Here is a 21,375-nt window from a genome sequence, read left to right as displayed (position 1 = left end):
ATATTTCCTGGGTGACTCCTCAATAGTCTCACTCAAGTGGCTTCCTCTCCTGAGTCCAAACTGAGAAGACTGAGTGGGTGAAAGCAATAAAGCACTGCTCTCGGCTGGGTCCCAATACATTTGAATGGCTTCCGACTTCTTGTCTCCTTTCCTTTATCCCCAACCTAAGAGCCATTATTTCCCTTATCCAGGCTTTTCAGATCAGTGGTTCTAAGTGAAAGTAGAGAAGGACAGGAAGCTGTGATGGAGGCTGTGACTTACAGGCAGAGTTTCTCCATATTGTTTTCACCCATTCAGTCTAAGGACAGGAAAATGGGACACTTTTTTACACAATAGAGAGCCACTTTAGTTTGTGGATTCAATAACAGTCAGTGACAGCACTTCCTGGTTCAAACTCATAACACTTCCTGGTCCTGTCACATCACTTCCTCTTCTCCAGCTTGTGTCTCCTGGTTTCTATGGTGATTGTGGACATACTGTTCCTACCAGAGCCCAACACATCCAGTGTCACACCTTCACTCTCTGTTTCTCTGTATCTGTGTCACCTGTACTGTACTTTTTTTTTTTGTGACACTGGTAGATACGATTATGTAATAGAAGTAATAATAATATACTCATCAAGTAATAGAGTTTAAAATAGCATGGAGTTGAGATATTTATGGTTTTTGTCCTTGAGTGTTCAGCCATGTTTCCTACTTAACCTCTTACAAGTGCTTCTAAAGTCTTACAGTCCGTTAGCTCATTTCAGTCTGACCTTTTGAAGTCGGCCTGCTGCTGCAGCTAAGAACATTTTAATGAAACTGAGTGAAAACATATTATTTCAGTCTACACTTTTGAATAGCACTTCCTAATTGGACGCCTCTGGCTCGCACTCTGGGATTTTAATATCAGATATATTTCAGATGTTGTATTTTGTTATGTCCTTGGTTGGTTTCTCGCCTGTGGAGACGTGATTATTCAGTGTTGTGGTGAATGTAATTCTCTCTTTATTTTCACCCCCCGTCGGCAGTGATGTTGCATGAATCCATATTGCCCTTTTTAAATATTCATCGTTTGAAAACATGCCTTTCCCGTTTTGTGTTCTCCCTCCAGGTGCTCTAACCCGCCTCTCTGTTTTATCTGTGCAGGTAAAGAGGACGAGTATCCCAAGAAGCTTCTTGGACAGCTTCCCCCAGAGCCGGCGGTGAACCAGAACCACGTGGCGAATGGTCAGAGCCACGCCCAGCCGGCCGAGCCCCCAAAAGCGCCAAGCCCCTCCCCCGAGCACCAGCGGGACAGCCGACCCCCCAACCGGGCGGGCAGGGACTCCCTGGATAAGCTGGTCCGGCAGCACAAGGCTGAGAAGAGGGAGGCCAGATCACGGGGGTCCGGAGAGAACGCCGTCCACCTCGACCCCCACTGCAAACAGCCCTCCGTCCACCTCGACCCCCACTGCAAACAGCCCTCCGTCCACCTCGACCCCCACTGCAAACAGTCCTCCGCCCCCCCCCTTGCTACCCCAGAGAGAGGGTCCACACCTACATCATCTCCGGCGCCCTCTCCCTCGCCACATAACAACCCTCCTACAAAAGTGGTGGACGGAGGGAAGCCTCAGAACCACGCCACGGCCAACCACAACTCCAATGCCGCCTCCAGCAGCTCTCGTAAAGACATCGCCCCGCGCTGGGTCAAGCCGTCCGAGACCAAGCTGGAAGCGGCCAAGGCAGCGGCGGCTAGGGAGATCCAGCTGAGCCGCGGTGGTTCCCCGGCCCCCTCCAGCCCTGACGACACCCTGCTGCTCAACCGCCGGCCCCGCTCCAGGGGCTTGATCCCAGGCTCCAACCGCGGCTCCAACGCCTCCCAGTACGACAACGTGCCCGGGGGGGCAGAGCAGGACTTTGTGGAGGTCCTGGAGCTGGAGAGGCCACCGTCGCAGATGAGGCGCAGCGAGACGCCGTCCCTACCCCCCACCCCCAGCCTGCAAGGACCAGTGGGTAGGCAGGCCAAACGCCCCATCCCTGCTGCCCTGTCCCTCAACAGCCCTGCGGGGGGTAAACCCTATGTCCACCCCAACGGCCAGAGCCAGTACCACACGCCCCCCCAGCAGTACTCCCCCGGCCGGCCTGCTATGGTGCCACTCCACTACCCCCCGTACAGTGTGAGCCTTGAGCAGAGGGGGCTGGGAGAGGACAGGCACTACGGCCCCCCGCCCTCCCGAGGCACCCCACCGATGGGTCTGATGTATGGGGAGAGAGCGTACGTCACCACCCAGCGACCCAGCCACTCTCCGGAGAAGGCCCTCATGAACAACTCCTATGCCACCACCCACAGGCAGCCTCCCAGCTCAGCCCAACCCCCCCGGACCATTGTAGGCCCGCTGGCCCCGCGCACCATACAGCAGCTGGACAGCCCTGGTAGTAACGCCTCCACATACCTGCGTCAGCCCACACGGCTCACCTCCGCTGCAGCCGCCTATCCGGTGCACCCTCCTGTTGACTACAACAGGTACGAGGGGCGCAGGAGAGAGGAGCAGACCCCGCCCTACCTGTCTGAGGGGCCAGGCCGGGGAGGGGCAGTGGAGGTGCAGCCGTGGGGGCAGCAGGAAGGTGGTGACATGACACGTGCCCCTGGAGGTGTACCCCGATCCCCCAGCTTCCATAGGGCCCAGATGTCCCCCGTGCAGGAGTTCACCTTCCCCCCCGGCCCTGACGGCCTGGCTCACTACAGGACACAGTTCCACGAGCAGCAGCAGCCCACCATGAGGCAGCAGCTCCCCCCGCTGTTCGGAGGACCACACTACAGGCACGCACCAGAGGCATTCACCATGCAGGAGTCTATGTTGCTGTGAGAGGAGGAGAGAGGGATAGAAAGACACTGAGGTGTAGTCACTGACACTGTGGCAGCAGAGACCAGCGGGAGTCCTACTGGAGTTAAGGAGTTTTACTTTGGTTTGTGCTTTATATGTGACGTACTGACCTTAAAAGTCATACTGCATCATGAATGCTGCAGGATACCAGCTTTTGACGTTTTTATGGATCCCTTTTGAAAACCCACTGAAGATTGATTATTTTATTTTTCGGATGTTAAATCATTAACGACAGGAGTTAAAAGTATATATATATTTTAGAGTTGAAAATGTACAGTAAATGATGTTTTGTTAATATACTGAGTTATTGAAACGTTATGAGTAGCAGGGGACACTTCTCCGAGACAAACTCAGTGATTCCATTTTTCTTTTCCATCTTTATTTTTTTCGGAGTTACTTCCAAAATATCTACTTTAGAGGTCAATTTACTCTATATGCTTGTGAATATCTTATTTTTCTGAAAGAAGAAACACAGCTATGTCAAATAGTAGAATTACGGATCAGTGACGATTTAAAATCATTGTCGAAAATAAATCATTTAAATTCTGAAGCACCTCCACTGTATAAGGACAGTTTTTACAACTTTTATTTTTTCATTGAGATTATTCTGTTGTCGCTCAGTTTAGCGACCACTGTCATTTCTAGTCATTGCAAAGCATTTCTGTAACCCGAATAGTGTGTACAGTATGTTTGGGTATCGAGGCCAGTGTCTGCTTTATACCCCATATTGAGACTGTAACAGTGAACTGTTTTGTCGTCCGTAGAAAAAAACACCCCTTTTCTCCCCTGAGGGTAGTGTACGATTTACTTCCCTCTGAAAAGTTTACATGAACATTAATTGCATATTAACAGTACGGTATTTTCATCACCACGGAGTAGGTGTCAGCTAGCTGCAAGAGGTTTCTATAGAGGGGGTATGTGTACTGGTATTGAAGTACTTACTAAGCCGCAATATGCTTTAAATGTCAACTCATGTCTTGTATTTTCAGCAGTCACATCCACTGCTGTTCAGTTACCAGCACTTACATATTAAATCATTCCATATACACACATCAATACTTACTGACCTGTACATACTACTTTGTAGTGTGACGTCACACATTTGAATACATATTCAACCAACTACCCTTTTAGTGCTGATTCTCAACTATGTACTTTTTGATACAATGCTTATCGTTCTCACAGTTATAATTATACTGTTATTATTTGAACATGCAAATAAGTCATTCCTTCTTTTTGTTAAATAATTAATTGCAAAATGGTTTCAGGTCATTCTTCAGAGACTTTTCTTTACTTAATAAAGCAAATTGGGGTGTGCATTTCTGATCATGTGTCTGTATATTTGTGTGTGGATTTATTTCTGTAAGAATGTTATTGTTATTCCCTTCATACATCAGTGAAGTGTCTTCGTACATATTCTACATGCATGGACCACAAAGCTCACGCCGGATACTGTAAAAAGGGATAAGAATTGCCAACGTTATTCATCTGCTGATATTTGAGGAAACACTGCCCTCTAGTGGAGAGAAACTTCAGTCAAAATGAATTGCAACCTCTTCCAACCCTATGCAGCTGCCAACACCCTCATCTTAATTTTACAGACCATTTTTTCTTATAGGATTATACAGGCCAGTTTTTCCAGGACCCCTGCGTGCTTTACTAAGAGTATTGCAATTATTGTTGTTATTTTTCACTTAGCACATTGTCTTGTACTTTATTTATTGAGATCAAAATATTTGTATGTGGGCCAAACTAGGAATTTGGTCATAGCAATAGGCTACCATAAGATCATTTAAAAAAAGTTCTGAACACTCCACTCAATTTGCCTTTTATCAGACCTTTGCTTCTCAAGGGATACAATGGTGCCATCATGTGGCGGTATAGTGCTAATGCATAGAACATGGAACATTACTGTACTTTAGTAGCACTGTCTTTGGTGGTAGTACAGCCACTGTTAAACATTCAATGGATGCCTCAATCCCACAGCCACCATGTAACCAGTGCAGGTTGAACTAAACACAGGATCTATTATACAATACCTCTGCATCCCATTCATGTATTTGTGCCTATTATGTTAAAATATAAAATAATCAGAAGATTGGCTTCATCAGTTCTTTAGTAAATGTATTTTATTTTTGTTTAATACATTAGAGGTAATTTGAATGGTACATATATTGTCTTTCACTTAAATTCAGAAATATACAGTGCATTTGAAAAGTATTCAGAACCCTCAACTTTGTCCACGTTTTGTTACATTACAGCCTTATTCTAAAAGTGATTAAAATCAATCTACGCACAATACCCCATAATGACGGGTTCAGAAATGTTTTCAAATGTATACAAATACATTTTTATTTTAAATACCTTATTTACACAAGTATTCAGACCCTTTGCTATGAGACTTGAAATTGAGCTCAGGTGCATCCTGTTTCCATTGATCATCCTTGAGATGTTTCTACTGTACAACTTGATTGGAGTCCACCTGTGGTAAATTCAATTGATTTGACACGATTTGGAAAGGCACACACCTGTCTATATAAGGTCCCACAGCTGACAGTGCATGTCAGAGAAAAAAAAACAAGCCATGAGGTCAAAGGAATTGTCCGTAGAGTTCCGAGACAGGATTGTGTCGAGGCACAGATCTGGGGAAGGGTACCAAAAAATGTCTGCAGTGTTGAAAGTCCCCAAGAACACAGTGGGCTCCCGAATGATGAACTACCAAGATTAATCCTAGAAAAATAAACTGAGGGAAAGGCCTTGGTCAGGGAGGTGTTCAAGAACCCGATGGTCACTCTGACAGAGTTCCTCTGTGGAGATGGAAGAACCTTTCAGAAGGACAACCATCTCTGCAATCAGGCCTTTATGGTAGAGTGGTAGAGTGGCCAGATGGAAGCCACTCCTCATTAAAAGGCACATGACAACCTGCTTGGAGTTTGTCCAAAAGGCACCTAAAGGACTCTCAGACCATGAGAAACAAGATTCTCTGGTCTGATGAATCCAAGACAGAACTCTTTGGCATGAAGTCCAAGTGTCACGTCTGGAGGAAACCTGGCACCATCTCTACGGTGAAGCATGGTGGTGACAGCATCATGCTGTGGGGATGTTTTACAGTGGCAGGGACTGGGAGACTAGTCAGGATCGAGGGAAAGCTGAACGGAGCGAAGTACAGTGAGATCCTTAATGAAAACCTGCTACAGAGAAACTCCCCAAATATAGGCGTGCCAAGCTTGTAGCGTCATACCCAAGAAGAATCGAGGCTCTAATCGCTGCCAAAGCTTCTTCAATAAAGTACTGAGTAAAAGGTCTGAATACTTATGTAAATGTCATAATTCAGTTTATTTTTAATACAATTGCAAAAAATTATAACCTGTTTTTCTTTGTAATTATGGGGTATTGTGTGTAGATCAATGAGGGAGGAAAAACAATGTTGATTAATATTGATTCAATTAGAATAAGGCTGTAACATAACAAAATTTGGAAAAAGTCAAGGGGTCTGAATACTTTCCGAATGCACTTTATATACCCAATTGATTTTTGAAGAATAAAACTTAACACATTCCTCATGAGCTTAGTTCTATTGTCGTACCCTATCAGAAACACAAATATAAGCTTGTTTAACGTCTTTGTAAACAATGTATAGCCTCAAAACACATTTGTATCTCATAGACGGTCAGTCCTTGCATCCATAGCTCTGTCTATGAATTTTAGAGTGGTTACATTTCTCCAGTCCCATCCATCAGCTTTTTACCAAATCAGTGGCGGAGTGATCGCCTTTTAATTGTTTCAAATGCAGATTGCCCCTTGAAACATTTACATTCTGTCTCACCAGAAGTTCCCAATCTATGTCCTGTGTGAGTCCCTTGACCATGGGTGCATCTCAAGTATCTACCTTTCCAAGACCCTTCACCTCACCCCCTCCTATGAGCATATATGAAGACAGCCCTGCAGTATCCCTTCATCAGATGATCACTACAATACTCAACAGGGATTTAATTTCAAAATGTCCTCCTCGAGCACTTGTGTGTTCTGTGATGGGTTCTGGTCCAATTGGGGTCGAGTTTAACACCTCAGCCATCCACATGCTCCCTCTCCATTCCAGAAGCTGCTGATGTAACTGATGTGAAATGGCTAGCATGTTAGCGGGGTGCGCGCTAATAGCGTTTAAATCGATGACGTCACTCGCTCTGAGACCTTGAAGTAGTTGTGGCTTTTGTGGAGCGATAGGTAACGGTGCTTTGAGGGTGTCAGTTGTTGATGTGTGCAGAGGGTCCCTGGTTCGAGCAGGCCAAGCACCCCTCACCAGCGCGTGCACCCCTCACAGGCCATGGTAGGCCAGCCCAGCAGACATCACTCGTCATTGGCCTTCTCTGCTTTGTTTGTCCACACAGGCTTCCGTTTCTCTATGAAGGCCCGTATCCCCTCCTGTCCGTCTCTGAGAGCGAGGTTATCCACCATGACACGAGAGGCTGTAGCGTAGGCCGCATCCCGCCCCTGGGCCATCTGTCTGAGAGAGGAATTAAATGAAATTATGATTCAAATATGTATAAAACTACACATATATATAGTATTTATCTTTCTAGACAAAAATGAGGGAGTCTTTTGCTGTCTTTTTGCATGCAAGCGTATCAGTGGATATCCACTCAAACCAACAAAAACATCGAAACGTAATGCAAACAAGGAATGAATACATGGTAGGCAGAAGGGTTGAGTGCTACAGTGTGGTAAAACATCTGTGGAGTGAGAGACACACACCTGTGGAAGGTGGCCTTGCCAAGGGCTACAACGGGCCGGCTGGCCTGACAGACCCGCCGTGCGATGGCTAACGTCTCCTCCTCTAGACGCTCCTCAGGAACCACCTTACTGACCAGCCCGTGCCTCAAAGCATCCTGGGCCGAGATCGGGCTTCCTGTGAACAGCATCTCCATGGCAACCTGTAAAATATCAGAATGTATCAGTGCTGCACAGTGTGTGTTTGTGTGCATGTGTGTTTACCTTCTTGGGGACAGCTCTTCCTATTGCCACGGCTGGTGTTGAGCAGAACAGACCCACGTTGACCCCTGGCGTGGCGAAGGTGGACTTCTCCGTCACCACGGCAATGTCACAACTGGCAACAAGCTGGCATCCTGCTGCTGTGGCAACCCCATTCACCATGGCAATCACAGGCACGGGAATGTCTTGTATCAGGGTCATAACCTTCAATAACAACAAGAGGTATGAGTGTGTTTGTAGATGAGAATGTGTGTGTGTACTGTATGTACACAGCCATCTGAAGGCCCCCAAATAGAAGACTCTATGGAGGACAATCATACTCGACTGGAGCGACCACCAATAATGATGATGATGTGTGTGTACAGTATATTTGTATACAGTACGACAGTGAACCACACCTCTGAGCAGGCCTGAAACACCTTGGTGTGGTAATCTCTGCCCTGTGCTGACGTCAGCTCCTTCAGGTCATGCCCAGAGGAGAACACTGGTCCCTTAGCTGGAACACACATAACACAATACAACCGTGTTTATGAAGGGGGGACCAAGGGGCACATCTGATCATGGATCAGCACTCTGTTGGTATCTTACCTGATATGACGATGACTCTGAGGTCTTCGCTGTCGATGTCAGCCAGGATGTTGCCTCTCAGTGATTCCAGCATGGACAGAGACAGGGCATTCCTCTTCTTGGGGTTGTTCAGGGTTATTCTCCTGCACATGTAATTAGTAACAGTAGCAAGAATAATTTAAAGAGGAACACAAATCAATACACAGTACCGAGCAATGCACTGTGTACCTGAAGTGTAATAGTGAGATTTTTATAGGACATATTGCTTTCTAGCTAGATACAGCATTTCACGTTTCAGGTGATCCGTTTTTGTATTAAAGAGATGGAAGCGCGTGCCCAAAATGGACAGTTTATGTACAATGCGCGCAACATGAACACACCTTTTGCAAAAGAGTCACCGACCAATGCATAAGGTCTTTGACCACAGGAATCAAACACTGATAGAGTAGTCAAGCTACCTAGCTAGCTTTGTTAGTTTGCTGACAACTTGAATACCTTATTCCATTGTTTTGCTGTCTGACAGTCAGTGGCTCTGCTTGAGTTTGCGTGCAAAGTAACCTTGACCCAGCTAGATGTGTAAACCTGTTGAATTGGACAATATTAGCAGCTCGGTAAAACAAATTTCGAGTCATGTTTCGACTGTCCTTGCGTCAACATTTGGGTCACCGGTTAAACACCTGCATTCCATTGGTGTATAGCGCCTTCTACTGTTTCGGAGTGACAAAACTCAAAACATTGTCATACTTCCCTCTGGGGTAATGGATTATAAATTGACGAACTGTATATTGATTGCAACTACTGCATGTATTATGTCATAACACAATACCATTTCAGAATAGCTGTTTTGTAACAAGCGCATCAATGCAAAATCACAAACTGTCTATCAAAATTTGTGAATTCATATTTCAAGTATCATATTTACGCATAGGAATCGGCGCCTATTTGACGTCCTTGACATAAATGTTCTGAACTCATTTTATAAGGATACAACTAGTAGCCCCTGGTCAAGACATTCCTGACAGATGTAGCGTGCAAGGTGTGCTCTGCGCCTGCGTACTACTAGTCTGTGTGGCACTTTTCCTGTGACGCGACGAGCTTAGTGTCGAAAAGGGCATCCTTCAGAGAAATCCGGAACAGAAAAAGGAAAATAATAACAGTCTAAATTAGTATCAACGTCCTGAAGTTAAGCGCATTTCCCCTGTATAGGTAAGCCTTTTTGCTTTCCCCCTGTTTGTTTAGCTAGCTTGGCGGTACTACTAGCCAGTTATGTTAGCTCGCGCTAGCATCCAAGCAGGATGTTTAACGTTATGTGGCTAGATTGCCTTGCCAGAAGAACATTTTGACATAAATGTGATAACGGTAATAAAACTATTCTTTAAAAGCGGGATAACGCAGTTATTATTCACTTCCTTGTCAAATTCGCTTTTCAGTTTGCTACCCGTTCTATTGGTGTTAAACACTTGTTAGGAAGTATCTATCCACCAAGGCACAGGACTTAGTGAGAGCTTTTAGCCTGGTTCTGACAGTACGCACGTAGACTGACAGACAGACTGATTTCTAACACATCAACCGTCTTTTTCCTTTGCTGGTGCGCATGGGCCTCGCCAATGTAAAAACAATATATTATGGAACTATCCATATGGCATAGCTTTCTACATTTTCCCGAATATCAATTTATCTGAGAAGAAAGGTTGTGTTGAATTACGTTGGCCAGAGAAGCAACCAGCAGCCTACTATTCAATGTTGCTTATGTATTTCACTGTTTCAAGACTTGGTCATAAGCAGAGCTTATGTTATATAATTTAAAAAATAAATACAATCATAGACAGCACATATGCACTTTGATATCATATCTGTGCAGGTTTTTAGAGACATTCAACCAGACAATACAATAGGCCTACCTGAAAGCAACCAGATAGTGACTTATTACTCAGCATGCATTGTGCAGACAGCTCCTCCTCTCCTCAGCCTCAGGATCTTCTGATAACAGAACCAAAACAAGCAATGTAGGCTATCTAGTCTGTTTGAAATGAAATGTGGTTTGCCTTTGCCCCGGGGAGAATAGCTAGACTATCGTTTGTGTTTGTTTTGCTTGCACGAGCTGGAGAGAACAGTGACAGTCTTTCTCCTTGGCTGGTCTCCACAGTGCTGATCGTAGTGGACATGGATGCCCCTCTTCCTATTTAACCAGCCCAGCCTGCCCTCCTTCACACTGCCCCAGCATGAATGAATGGAGATGAGACATTACGGACTCATCAGCAGCATTGCTTAGCATGAACATCCACACACTGGGCGACTCTCTGGGCCCTAGCCTAGCGGTGCGTATGAGCGGAGCCGCCGGTGGCTGGAGCAGTCTCTCTCTGAAGCCAGTGCCTACCGGGTGGATCCCCTCTCTGTTCCAAACCATGGTCCCTACGGGATACACCAAGCTCCAGGAGGAGCGTGGTCTGGCCATGGCCGACCTGGGGCCCAAACCTGATGGGAACGGCTACCGGCCTGACCCCCCTCACCTGGAGGTGCGCCGGCACTCGGACCGGGTAGCGCGGACGTCCGTTAGCCTGTCAGACGGTGGGGATGTGCGTTACTCTGAGACTGAGCCCATGCTCCCTGAGGGGACACTCTCAGGGGAGGAGGGTGATGACGAGGAGAAGGAGGAAGAGGAGAGTCAGAGGCCCCCCACACGGAACATGCCCAAGGAGTCGCCCCTGGCCATGGCGTTGCAGATCGTGGTGCCTTTCCTGCTGGCTGGGTTCGGCACGGTGTCGGCAGGGATGGTGCTGGACATAGTACAGGTGAGACTGGGATGGGGCATGGTAGAGCATAGGTCCTGTTGAGACTGGGGTGTGGGCTAGTGCATGTGAAGTTCAAATGGGTAGAGGAGATGGATTTGGAGGAGAGGGACAGTTTAAATCAATTGTTTTTTATTGTTTACTTATGACTCCATTCATGTGTTGTCCAGAGTAAATGGCTGTAAGAGCTTTCAAGGAAGGTGATAAAGGGATATCTGTCTATTGATATTACATTGTTAAAGGGATTCTCATAACCACTCAGCCAATACTAGTAGGGATAGACTACTAGGAAGGAACATACGACTGGAAGCTACGGCAGTTCGCCTTATTTACTTCTTGATATAACATTTGAATTTGAATGTAAATATTTGAATGGGGACAACTTTCTAATTCAGATTTGCTGACAATGAACAAATAGTAAGCTCCCATCTGCGCTGTACTAGCCAGTAGCCAACAATGACATGTCTAATATCGCTTTCTCCTCTCCTCTCTTTCTCTCTCTGTCTCCCTCTCTTCCTCTCTTTCTCTCCTCTTCCTCACTCTCTCTCCTCTCACCCAGCACTGGGATGCCTTTAAGTACATTACAGAGATCTTCATCCTGGTTCCGGCTCTGCTGGGCCTGAAGGGCAACCTGGAGATGACCCTCGCATCCAGACTATCCACCGCGGTAAGACACACACACACACACAGGGAGGTGCTAGAGAGCGTGCTATGGAGTAGACGTGCTTTGCTAGTGCTCCGCTCAATTTTGAAACAAATTCATATTTATCTTAACCTCTCACAACCTATAACTTAAAACATTGTCTAGCAATATGACAAAGAGAAATGCCACCAAAAAAGGGGGAGCTAAACAAGATAATTTTAATGAGATAGACAATGAACCAATTTCAACATCGCAGACCCACGAGGAGTTAGCTGAAGATGCGAGCTACCGAGAGTTCTCCACAGAACCTGCTCAGTGACCTGCTGGCTGCTATAAACTCTCTAAGTCGAGGGATCAACACGTACGTTTGACAACCCAAAAGAGGCCGATCTGTTCTTGTCAAGCAAGCTCCCTGGCTGAGGATACAGAACGGCTGTGTCAACCGGCTAAATGGCCAAATACAGGCCAGGAATGTGTTTGAATTTCCTGCCTATGTCTTTTCGATCAGAAGATCAGAAATTGGGACTTATATGATGGGTGAGATGTTATGGCTTATATAGCATTGTTTAGCCTATCATGTTTTAGAGCCACTCACCCCCTAACATGAGAGTTAAGTGTTATTTAATATTAGTTTATATGCGGAGCACCTATAAATGACGAGTTAAGCTGTATGTCTAGACACCCTAAGGTTTGTGTGTTAGTCAAGGAGTGCTTCGTTTGGGGAAGTCACTCAGTAATGGGATGGGAGGGGGGATGGGGTCTGTGTTTTATGTTCACATTTAGTACAGGTGGCATGACAAGCTCTTGCACGGCGGGACGTTTTTCTTTTGGGTTTTGTATGCGGGCAACAATTTGCTCTAGAATAAGAAATGCCACATAGTGACGGAGCACAGAGTAGACCTGGTGGAATAAAGATAGTCAGTTGGAACTGTGATGGCTTAGGTCATGTCGTGAAACGTTTTTTTCCTCATCTTAAATCACTGAGTGCTGACATAGTGCTTCTTCAAGAAACTCATATTAAATGCTCGGCTCAGGCCAAGCTACAAGTCGGCTGGATCGGTCAGATATACCAGTCTAATTTTGATGCAAAAGCAAGAGGAGTAGCAATCCTGATAAGGAAAAACATTCCTTTTGTTTACTCATCCTCGATTTCAGATCCTAATGGTCGGTATATTATTGTGGCTGGTACACTGAATTCGAAACCAATAACCTTCTTCAATTTATATGGACCCAACTTCGATGATACATAATTTTTTCAAATGGTATTTAAGGCCATACCAAATATCTCGGATACAAGTGTTATTGTTGGAGGTGACTTTAAACTTCTAACGCCTCCCAAACCCGGATCCGAGAGCACCCCCATCAGTAGAAAAGCTACTAGCATAGCCTAGCATAGCGTCACAAGTAAATACTAGCATCTAAATATCATTAAATCACAAGTCCAAGACACCAGATGAAAGATACACATCTTGTGAATCCAGACATCATTTCTGATTTTTAAAATGTTTTACAGGGAAGACACAATATGTAAATCTATTAGCTAACCACGTTAGCAAAAGAACCCACTTCCATACTCCACCATTTTTTTTACTCCATCAGCAGCTATCACAAATTCGACCAAATAAAGATATAAATAGCCACTAACCAAGAAACAACCTCATCAGATGACAGTCTGATAACATATTTATTGTATAGCATAGGTTTTGTTAGAAAAATTTGCATATTTCAGGTATAAATCCGAGTTTACTATTGCAGCCCCCATCACAACTCTCACTAAAACGACTAGAATAACTCCCGAGACCTTCGTGTATTAGCTAATTACTCATCATAAAACATTTCTTAAAAATACACAGCGTGCAGCAGATGAAAGACACAGATCTTGTGAATCAAGACAATATTTCAGATTTTCTAAGTGTTTTACAGCGAAAACACAATATAGCGTTATATTAGCTTAGCACAATAGCAAACATTACAACAGCATTGATTCAAGCCAAACATAGCAATAACGTATAAACCACCTAATATATTAATTTTTTCACTAACCTTCTCAGAATTCTTCAGATGACAGTCCTGTAACATCATATTACACAATACATATAGAGTTTGTTCGAAAATGTGCATATTTAGCGGCACAAATCGTGGTTATACAATGAGAAAAGTAGCAAAGCTGCCCAGAAAATGGCAGGAGAAATCTTTGAAGATGCACCTAATCTAATCAGTAACTATTCCAAAACTTGACTAAAAAATACAGGTTGGACAGCAATTGAAAGACAAATTAGTTCTTAATGCAATCGCTGAATTACATTTTTAAAATTAACGTTACTTCAAGCATACAGCGTGCGCTAAAGCGAGACCGCACCATAATTCATGGCGGAATTATTATCTGTCATTTGTCAACATAAGTACGAATTAACAGCATAAAGACTGCTTACTATTAGCTGAGCTTCCATCAGAATCTTGGGCAAGGTGTCCTTTCTTCAGAACAATCGTCTTTGGGTTGAAAGATGTCCTCTTGTCCGGTCGAAATAGCCGCTAATGTTAGCCGCCAACTGGAGTGGTGTCCAACTCGTGAAAGCGCATGGCAAAGAAATCCCAGAAAATCGCAATAAACTGCTATAAACTGCTATAAGTCGGTTTAAATTAGCTACCTTATGATGTCTTTAACACCTATAACGAATAAAAACATGACCGGAGATATAGAACTACTAAAACGAAAGCGTTTGCAGGACGCCATTGTGATGTCTTCATGCGTCAAGCGCACTGTTGAAAAGGACGGTCCTTCCGTACCACGGTCCTATATAAGGTCCCAGATTGCGCAATCGACTCCATTCAAATTCTCCCCGCTTACTGACATCTAGAGGAAGGCGTATGCAGTATATGTAGCCCCATAGCTTGCATGGGGACTTATAAACTGACCCTAGAACAGGGACCTCGATTTCTGAAATCTCACTCCCTGATAGGAAATGTGCTGCAGAATCAGTTCTGTTTCACTCAGAGAAATAATTCAAATGGTTTTAGAAACTAGAGTATTTTCTATCCAATAGTAATAATAATATACATATTGTACGAGCAAGAATTGAGTACGAGGCAGTTTAATTTGGGAACTCGTTTTTCCAAGATCGAAATAGCACCCCCCATAGGCTCAAGAGGTTAATTAACTGTACGATCCTCTTTTAGATAAACACCTATCAAGGTCACTTCAACAATCAAATGCCAGTGTCTGTCTAAATACATTGATGACAAACCTTAACATTGTCGATATTTGGAGACTGACTCAACAGATAGGGATTATTCTTTCTTTTCGTCAGTTCATAAATCATATTCCAGAATTGACTTTTTTGTTGGACTCCAAACTAATTTCAGCAGCTGAGTCGGTTACCTACCACCCTATTCTAATTACGGACCACTCTCCTCTGTCCATGGTGCTGAAACTTGACAATATCAGGTCGGCGACCGTGGCGCTTAGACGCATATCTGTTGAAAGATGAGGCTTTTTGTCAGTATTTGAAGGAGCAGATTGCCTTTTTCCTTGGAGCTAACGACACTGGGGATTTTGACGACTCCACCCTTTGGGAATCTGTAAAGGCTGTGATTAGAGGTTACATTATTTGTTATACATCAGAGAGGAAGAAATGTGCCAATACTGGGCTGGGAGAAATTGAGACTTAGGAGAATGTTTTTAGGACTGAATTCGTTTTAGGACGAATTCCTCGAATTCAGTCCTTGAGAAGATCACAAAGTTGAAATATGAATACAATACCATCCTTTCGAAACGGGTGGGCTCTTTACTTGCTAGAACGCAACAAAGTTATTTTGAACTGGGTGACAAACCACATAAATGATTAGCAAGACAGCAAAGGCATGTACAGGCATCTAGAGCTATTCACAAAATTAAAGACAAGAAGGGTAAAATAGTAACAGATCCGCAGGATATTAATAAATGCTTTGCGCAGTTTTACTCAGAGCTATACCAATCAAAATGGGATGCTGCTGATCCACAAACTAGGGAACACTTTCTCACTGAATGTGAACTTCCTAAACTAGACAAGGGGGCAGCTGCTGCACTCGATGCTGGGATAACTTTAGAGGAAATTAACACAGCGATAGCACAAGTTCCAAACAGAAATGCCCCTGGGCCCGATGGATATGTAATAGAATTTTATAAGAAGTACTGCTCCAGTCTAGCTCCACTTATGTTGCAAATGTTTAAACATGCCAAAGAAAATGCCAAACTCCCGCAAACACTGTATGAGGCTACAATAGCACTGATCTTAAAAAAAGATAGAGATTCCATGGAGATGTCGTCTTATTGCCCCGTGTCGTTACTCCCCATAGAAAATAAGGTGTTGACAAAGATATTGGCAAACCGATTGAAAAAATAAATTTCTGACATAATACACCCTGACCAGACAGGTTTTATCGGCAGGCAGCCTAGTGGTTAGAGCGATGGACTTGTAACCGAAAGGTTGCAAGATCGAATCCCTGAGCTGACAAGGTAAAAATCTGTCGTTTTCACCCTGAATAAGGCAGTTAACCCACTGTTCCTAGGCCGTTATTGAAAATAAGAATTTATTCTTAACTGACTTGCCTAGTTAAATAAAGGTAAAAATATAATCCCGGGCCGACATATACTACAATTTGAGACGCCTTTTCAACGTAATGTATCATGATCATAAAGTTAAGGCAGTGGTAATTGCTCTTGACGCAGAGAAGGCATTTGATCAGATTGAGTGGAAGTATATGATGTCGGTTCTGGAGCATTTGGGGTTTGGACAGGGTTGCCCTGTTTCGCCTGCTCTCTTCGTTATTGCCATGGAACCTTGCTACTCTCATTCGGGCATGTGCCGATATCGCTCCGGTTAAAATAAAAGGCACACAGCACAAAATGTCCCTATATGCAGACAATGTTCTTTTGTTTTCATCCAAGCCTAACACTTCTATTCCCCCTTTACTTAACTTGATAAATACGTTCAGCTCCTTCTCTGGCTACAAGATAAACTGGCAACAAAAGCGAATTGATGCCCATATCACGGCCTGTGGATATTCAATTTCTGCAATCTACCCCATTTAGAACAGTGATGGACAAGTTCACAAGCCTTGGCATTGTAGTGACAAGAACTTAATCAGCTATTGAAAGTGAATTGGGACATGAAAATGTATCAGCTTAAACAAAATATAGATTTTTGGAAAACTCTGCCTATCTCCTTGATTGGTCGTATAAACGCTATTAACATGGTTGTCCTACCCAGGTTTCTTTACCTCTTCCAATGTCTACCCAATTTCATACCACAAAGCTATTTTAAGAAACTGCATTCAGTAGTAATTCCATTTTTATGGGATAAAAACAAGGCAGCCAGAATTTCAAAGAAGCATTTATACAAGTACAAGATAGAGATGGGCTTTGGCCTTCCTCACTTTAAACCGTATTATTGGGCTGCAAATCTGAACATTGTGTCTTTCTGGAGGGAAAGTTTACCTGGGATGTGACAGAATGATATGCCTTCATGGCTTTTGATTGAGCAGGTCTCCTGTCAACGTTCCTCACTCCCTGTATTTGTTAACAGTCCAGCATATGTGGAAAACACCACTTATGACTCTAACCCAGTCATTTGCCACACTCTTACGATCTGGAAACAGATGAGGTATTTTCTTAACATACCTACTGTATACATTGACTGCCCGATTTGCTTAACTCATGCTTTCCACCCTGCATTGGATGATATGGTGTTTTCACAGTGGAGGGAGAAGGGGCTCACAACAATTGGTAACTTATATATTGATGGTCATTTAACTTCCATTCAACAATTACAGGGTAAGTTTAACATGCCAACAACACATATTTTCAGATACCTCCCTATCAGGAATTTCTTAAGGACACATATCCCACAGTATAATATTAAGCCCAATAATCCTACATTAGATAGCCTGATCCAAACCCCATTCAAAAGGGTCGGTCTCTAGACTGTATGATGTGCTACAGGCCCACATAGAGGTATCCACAGACACTATTAAAAGGGCTTGGGTAGATCTCAGATGAGGACTGGGTAGAAGCTCTCAGGAGTATAAACCACATTTCAGTGAATGCCAGACACAACCGTGTACAGTTTAAGGTGATACACAGGTTACATTACTCAAGTGTATTTCTATTTCTGTCTCCCACTCCTGTCTTACACATACACTCTCTCACACACCATTACACTCTGGTTCTCCCATCTTGCTTCCTTACTTTTTTTCCTCCCTCTCTTTCTCCCCCTATTCAAATGATCTGGGGTTGAGAAGTTGATGAAGTGATGGGACAGAATTCTCTCTTTGTTCAGTTTGGCCCGTTCCTCCCCTCCCTCTTTCCTCACAGATACACATTCACATCATTCTGTTCGGTCTCACACAGAGAAACTCAGTGTTGTGTTTCACTTGTTCCCTCATCTCACTTCCTGTTCACTAAACTCAAAACTCCTAAGCTCTGCATACTTTTGCTAAGTGAACAAGAACAGTCACAAACCTTCCCATCTGAAACAATGCACTCAATTGAACAGTGTGTTTAGTTTAGTTTAATCATATTAGTTGGTAATGTGATTAGCGGTTCCTGCAAACTGTTCAAAGTAGTTATTAATCTGTTTTTTTGGGCAGTTTATTTGAGTAGGAGATTCAAGTGAATATTGAATGATTTGAGTTGCTGATTTGTGGTCTGTCACTGTGCAGGTGAATGTGGGGAAGATGGACTCTCCCATAGAGAAGTGGAATCTGATCATAGGAAACCTGGCGTTAAAACAGGTAAACACACACACACTGTCAGCTTCATAGCGAGCAGCAATGTTTTTTGCCACTGAGCAAATTTCAGCGCAAACTTGAACGTTGTGAAAATGTTGTACAACTTCCAGCACGTGTTTAATGTGAAGACTGAGGCTGTACCCACTTTAAGTTAGTTATAACAGTGGCCAAGTAAGCTGCTATGGATATTTGATCTACCAGTGGCCTACCATAAAAAAACTATGGAGAAAATGCACCCATAACATTTTAACATGGAAATAGCTGTTCTATCATTCAGCCTGCAGTAGCAGGCAATGTATGGTGTTCAATGTATGCCTACATTCCATGATACTTTTGAAAAAACATGCAGGGCTTGACATTAAACGGTTTATCCACTTGTCCGTCTGAAAGCGAGATGACTGAACATGTTGTGTTGCTTGATGCAAGAAACCACTTTACAAAATACAATGTATTATTATTCCCATGCCATTATTACAGAGAATCACACAAATTATGCTACCCTCTGCCTATTGGCTACTTAGCTTATTCAAGCCTGTCTCAAAATACAACACTGCCCCTTTAAGACAAAAAAAAAGCTTTTCAAAGAATTCTAGAAATGTACACGTTTTGTGCTCTTGTAGGAAGCAATCAAACCTCTATTGCTGACTACAAATTATAACTGGGCTAATAACTCATTAACTAGCAAAGGAAAATAACAGAATGTGCACGTGGCTTCATGCAACTCTCGCTTTGATCTCAAAAAAAGCACATCTACTCATGACCGCTCATGCTGTAAACACTGTCCAGTTCAAAGTAAATGGCACAGATACATATGACGATGGTCTATTTGCATGTAGGCCCACTGCGGCTCTGGTTATGCTGCACAGGTCTGTGTAGAGTACGGACTGAGTCGTGCGTGTCAATGCAATAGAATCCTACTCCAATGCGTTTTGCCTACATCAAATGTGTTGCTTAGTTTGTTGTGTTTCGGTATGTTACATTGGAAGTGGTTAATATTGCGTTGACTCGATCACAATTGCCACAGTAAAGGGAAACGTTGATCTTTTCTTAACAAGCCTATGCAATATTAACCAATTAGAAAAGATACTGTAGCAATGAGGTTTGTGCAGTAAGCTATAGGCCCAATACATTATCACCGCATATTGGCTATGCTTGAATTACCCTGCCAATGCATTGTTGTTCGGGCCAAATATCCCTCCGCTTTCCCTTTCCTTCACTGACCATGACCAAAAAGGGAGAACGTCTTCCAGCTGATAGCAAACTCGAGTCGCCCCGCATTATTTCTGCCTCATGCACAAATTCATGTTGTTACTCCTATGAACAGAGAAAGTGTAATATTCCTGGATATTAAAAAGACCCAAGCCGCTAATAACAACAACGCAAGCCTATAGGTTTCACTGTCCTACTCATTCATTACATTTACATTTACATTTAAGTCATTTAGCAGACGCTCTTATCCAGAGCGACTTACAAATTGGTGCATTCACCTTATGATATCCAGTGGAACAACCACTTTACAATAGTGCATCTAAATCTTTTAGGGGGGGGGGGGGGGGGGTTAGAAGGATTACTTTATCCTATCCTAGGTATTCCTTAAAGAGGTGGGGTTTTAGGTGTCTCCGGAAGGTGGTGATTGACTCCGCTGACCTGGCGTCGTGAGGGAGTTTGTTCCACCATTGGGGTGCCAGAGCAGCGAACAGTTTTGACTGGGCTGAGCGGGAACTGTACTTCCTCAGAGGTAGGGAGGCGAGCAGGCCAGAGGTGGATGAACGCAGTGCCCTTGTTTGGGTTTAGGGCCTGATCAGAGCCTGAAGGTACGGAGGTGCCGTTCCCCTCACAGCTCCGTAGGCAAGCACCATGGTCTTGTAGCGGATGCGAGCTTCAACTGGAAGCCAGTGGAGAGAGCGGAGGAGCGGGGTGACGTGAGAGAACTTGGGAAAGTTGAACACCAGACGGGCTGCGGCGTTCTGGATGAGTTGTAGGGGTTTAATGGCACAGGCAGGGAGCCCAGCCAACAGCGAGTTGCAGTTTTACTGCTGCAGTGCTTGTTGCAGCGCTGAGTGGAAATAGGAAGAACATGTATTTTATGGCTTATAAAAGTGTTGAATACAAAGTGTTGACAGTGCTGAGAGAGAAGTTAAACATGAACTCACTCATAAAAACAGCAGCTCTTTGCTGTATTTGTTGAGTCTCCCTCTAGTCATGGTTTTAAACGTTTTGAAATCTCACAGTATCAACTTTTCTCTAGCTTTCTGTTATGCCTGCTACGTTACTGCAGACACGGTCATCTAAGCCATCCAATTGGCCTGCGGTAGGCTTATAGTGCAATTGATTTGCCCGCCAGATACATTAATTGGTTCAAAATAGCAACAGTTCTCCTACCCGGTATGCAGGGCAGCTGAATCGGGTTCACCTACCGCCAACAGGCCGAGACCAAAATATATAAAAATAGGAACTTTAGGCTTTTTCGTTGTTTTTTTTTTTACAGAAATCTTTGGCAATCAACTAGGAATGCCTGGGTGAACACTGCTCTAGAAAGTTGAGTAAAGTTCAATCTCATGCTTCTCACAGTGAGCTAATATTTGTTCTGTGTGGCAGTCCCGGGGGAGCTGCGCGCCCGTGTTCGGCTTAGAGGGATCATTGGCGAGCGGTGTTGAATTTGTGCCCTTATCTCCCGATCTGTCTATCTGCGTAGTGTGTGTACTTCTGGTTAGTACTTGTGGTGATTATTGACTGAGTGATGGATAGTGTTCAAGCACACAGTGTTTAATGGC

At 44.0% G+C, this 21,375-nt stretch overlaps 3 protein-coding genes across 6 annotated transcripts in view; 2 read left to right on the top strand and 1 right to left on the bottom strand.

Annotated features, from left to right (window-relative positions):
- The window catches only part of LOC129838742 (USP6 N-terminal-like protein), a 53,851-nt gene extending 49,680 nt beyond the window's left edge, over positions 1 to 4,171 (top strand). For all 3 annotated transcript variants that reach the window (XM_055905896.1, XM_055905897.1, XM_055905898.1), the window contains one exon: positions 1,128 to 4,171. In XM_055905896.1, the coding sequence (XP_055761871.1) occupies positions 1,128 to 2,827 (1,700 nt within the window). In that variant the 3' untranslated portion in view covers positions 2,828 to 4,171. The remainder of the gene's footprint in view (positions 1 to 1,127) is intronic.
- A 785-nt stretch (positions 4,172 to 4,956) lies between these two features.
- LOC129838749 (enoyl-CoA hydratase domain-containing protein 3, mitochondrial-like) lies at positions 4,957 to 9,421 on the bottom strand. The gene is made up of 6 exons (XM_055905908.1): positions 8,897 to 9,421; positions 8,423 to 8,544; positions 8,233 to 8,330; positions 7,838 to 8,038; positions 7,598 to 7,776; positions 4,957 to 7,349 (listed from the first exon to the last, which is right to left on the bottom strand). Exons 1-6 carry the CDS (start codon positions 9,031 to 9,033, stop codon positions 7,193 to 7,195), a joined length of 894 nt encoding a protein of 297 aa, XP_055761883.1. The 5' UTR covers positions 9,034 to 9,421; the 3' UTR covers positions 4,957 to 7,192.
- A 40-nt stretch (positions 9,422 to 9,461) lies between these two features.
- Positions 9,462 to 21,375, top strand: part of LOC129838743 (solute carrier family 41 member 2-like) — a 30,236-nt gene continuing 18,322 nt past the window's right edge. For both annotated transcript variants that reach the window (XM_055905899.1, XM_055905900.1), the window contains exons 1-4: positions 9,462 to 9,607; positions 10,548 to 11,193; positions 11,750 to 11,857; positions 18,533 to 18,604. In XM_055905899.1, coding sequence (XP_055761874.1) covers positions 10,675 to 11,193; positions 11,750 to 11,857; positions 18,533 to 18,604 — 699 coding nt within the window. In that variant the 5' untranslated portion in view covers positions 9,462 to 9,607; positions 10,548 to 10,674. The remainder of the gene's footprint in view (positions 9,608 to 10,547; positions 11,194 to 11,749; positions 11,858 to 18,532; positions 18,605 to 21,375) is intronic.

Source organism: Salvelinus fontinalis, chromosome 39, assembly GCF_029448725.1.
Source record: "Salvelinus fontinalis isolate EN_2023a chromosome 39, ASM2944872v1, whole genome shotgun sequence".
NCBI lineage: Eukaryota > Metazoa > Chordata > Actinopteri > Salmoniformes > Salmonidae > Salvelinus > Salvelinus fontinalis.
Note: the sequence above shows the minus strand (reverse complement) of the source record. Positions and strands in the feature narration are given on the sequence as shown.

What these genes read in the sequence shown, in the direction of transcription:
- LOC129838749 (XM_055905908.1), bottom strand. Translation starts at nt 9,033, where the DNA reads ATGACTCGAAATTTGTTTTACCGAGCTGCTAATATTGTCCAATTCAAC. An exon ending in GAAGAGCTGTCCCCAAGAAG is followed by an intron (nt 7,777 to 7,837) that starts GTAAACACACAT and finishes GATATTTTACAG; the next exon opens with GTTGCCATGGAGATGCTGTT. An exon ending in GGCAAGGCCACCTTCCACAG is followed by an intron (nt 7,350 to 7,597) that starts GTGTGTGTCTCT and finishes TTCCTCTCTCAG; the next exon opens with ACAGATGGCCCAGGGGCGGG.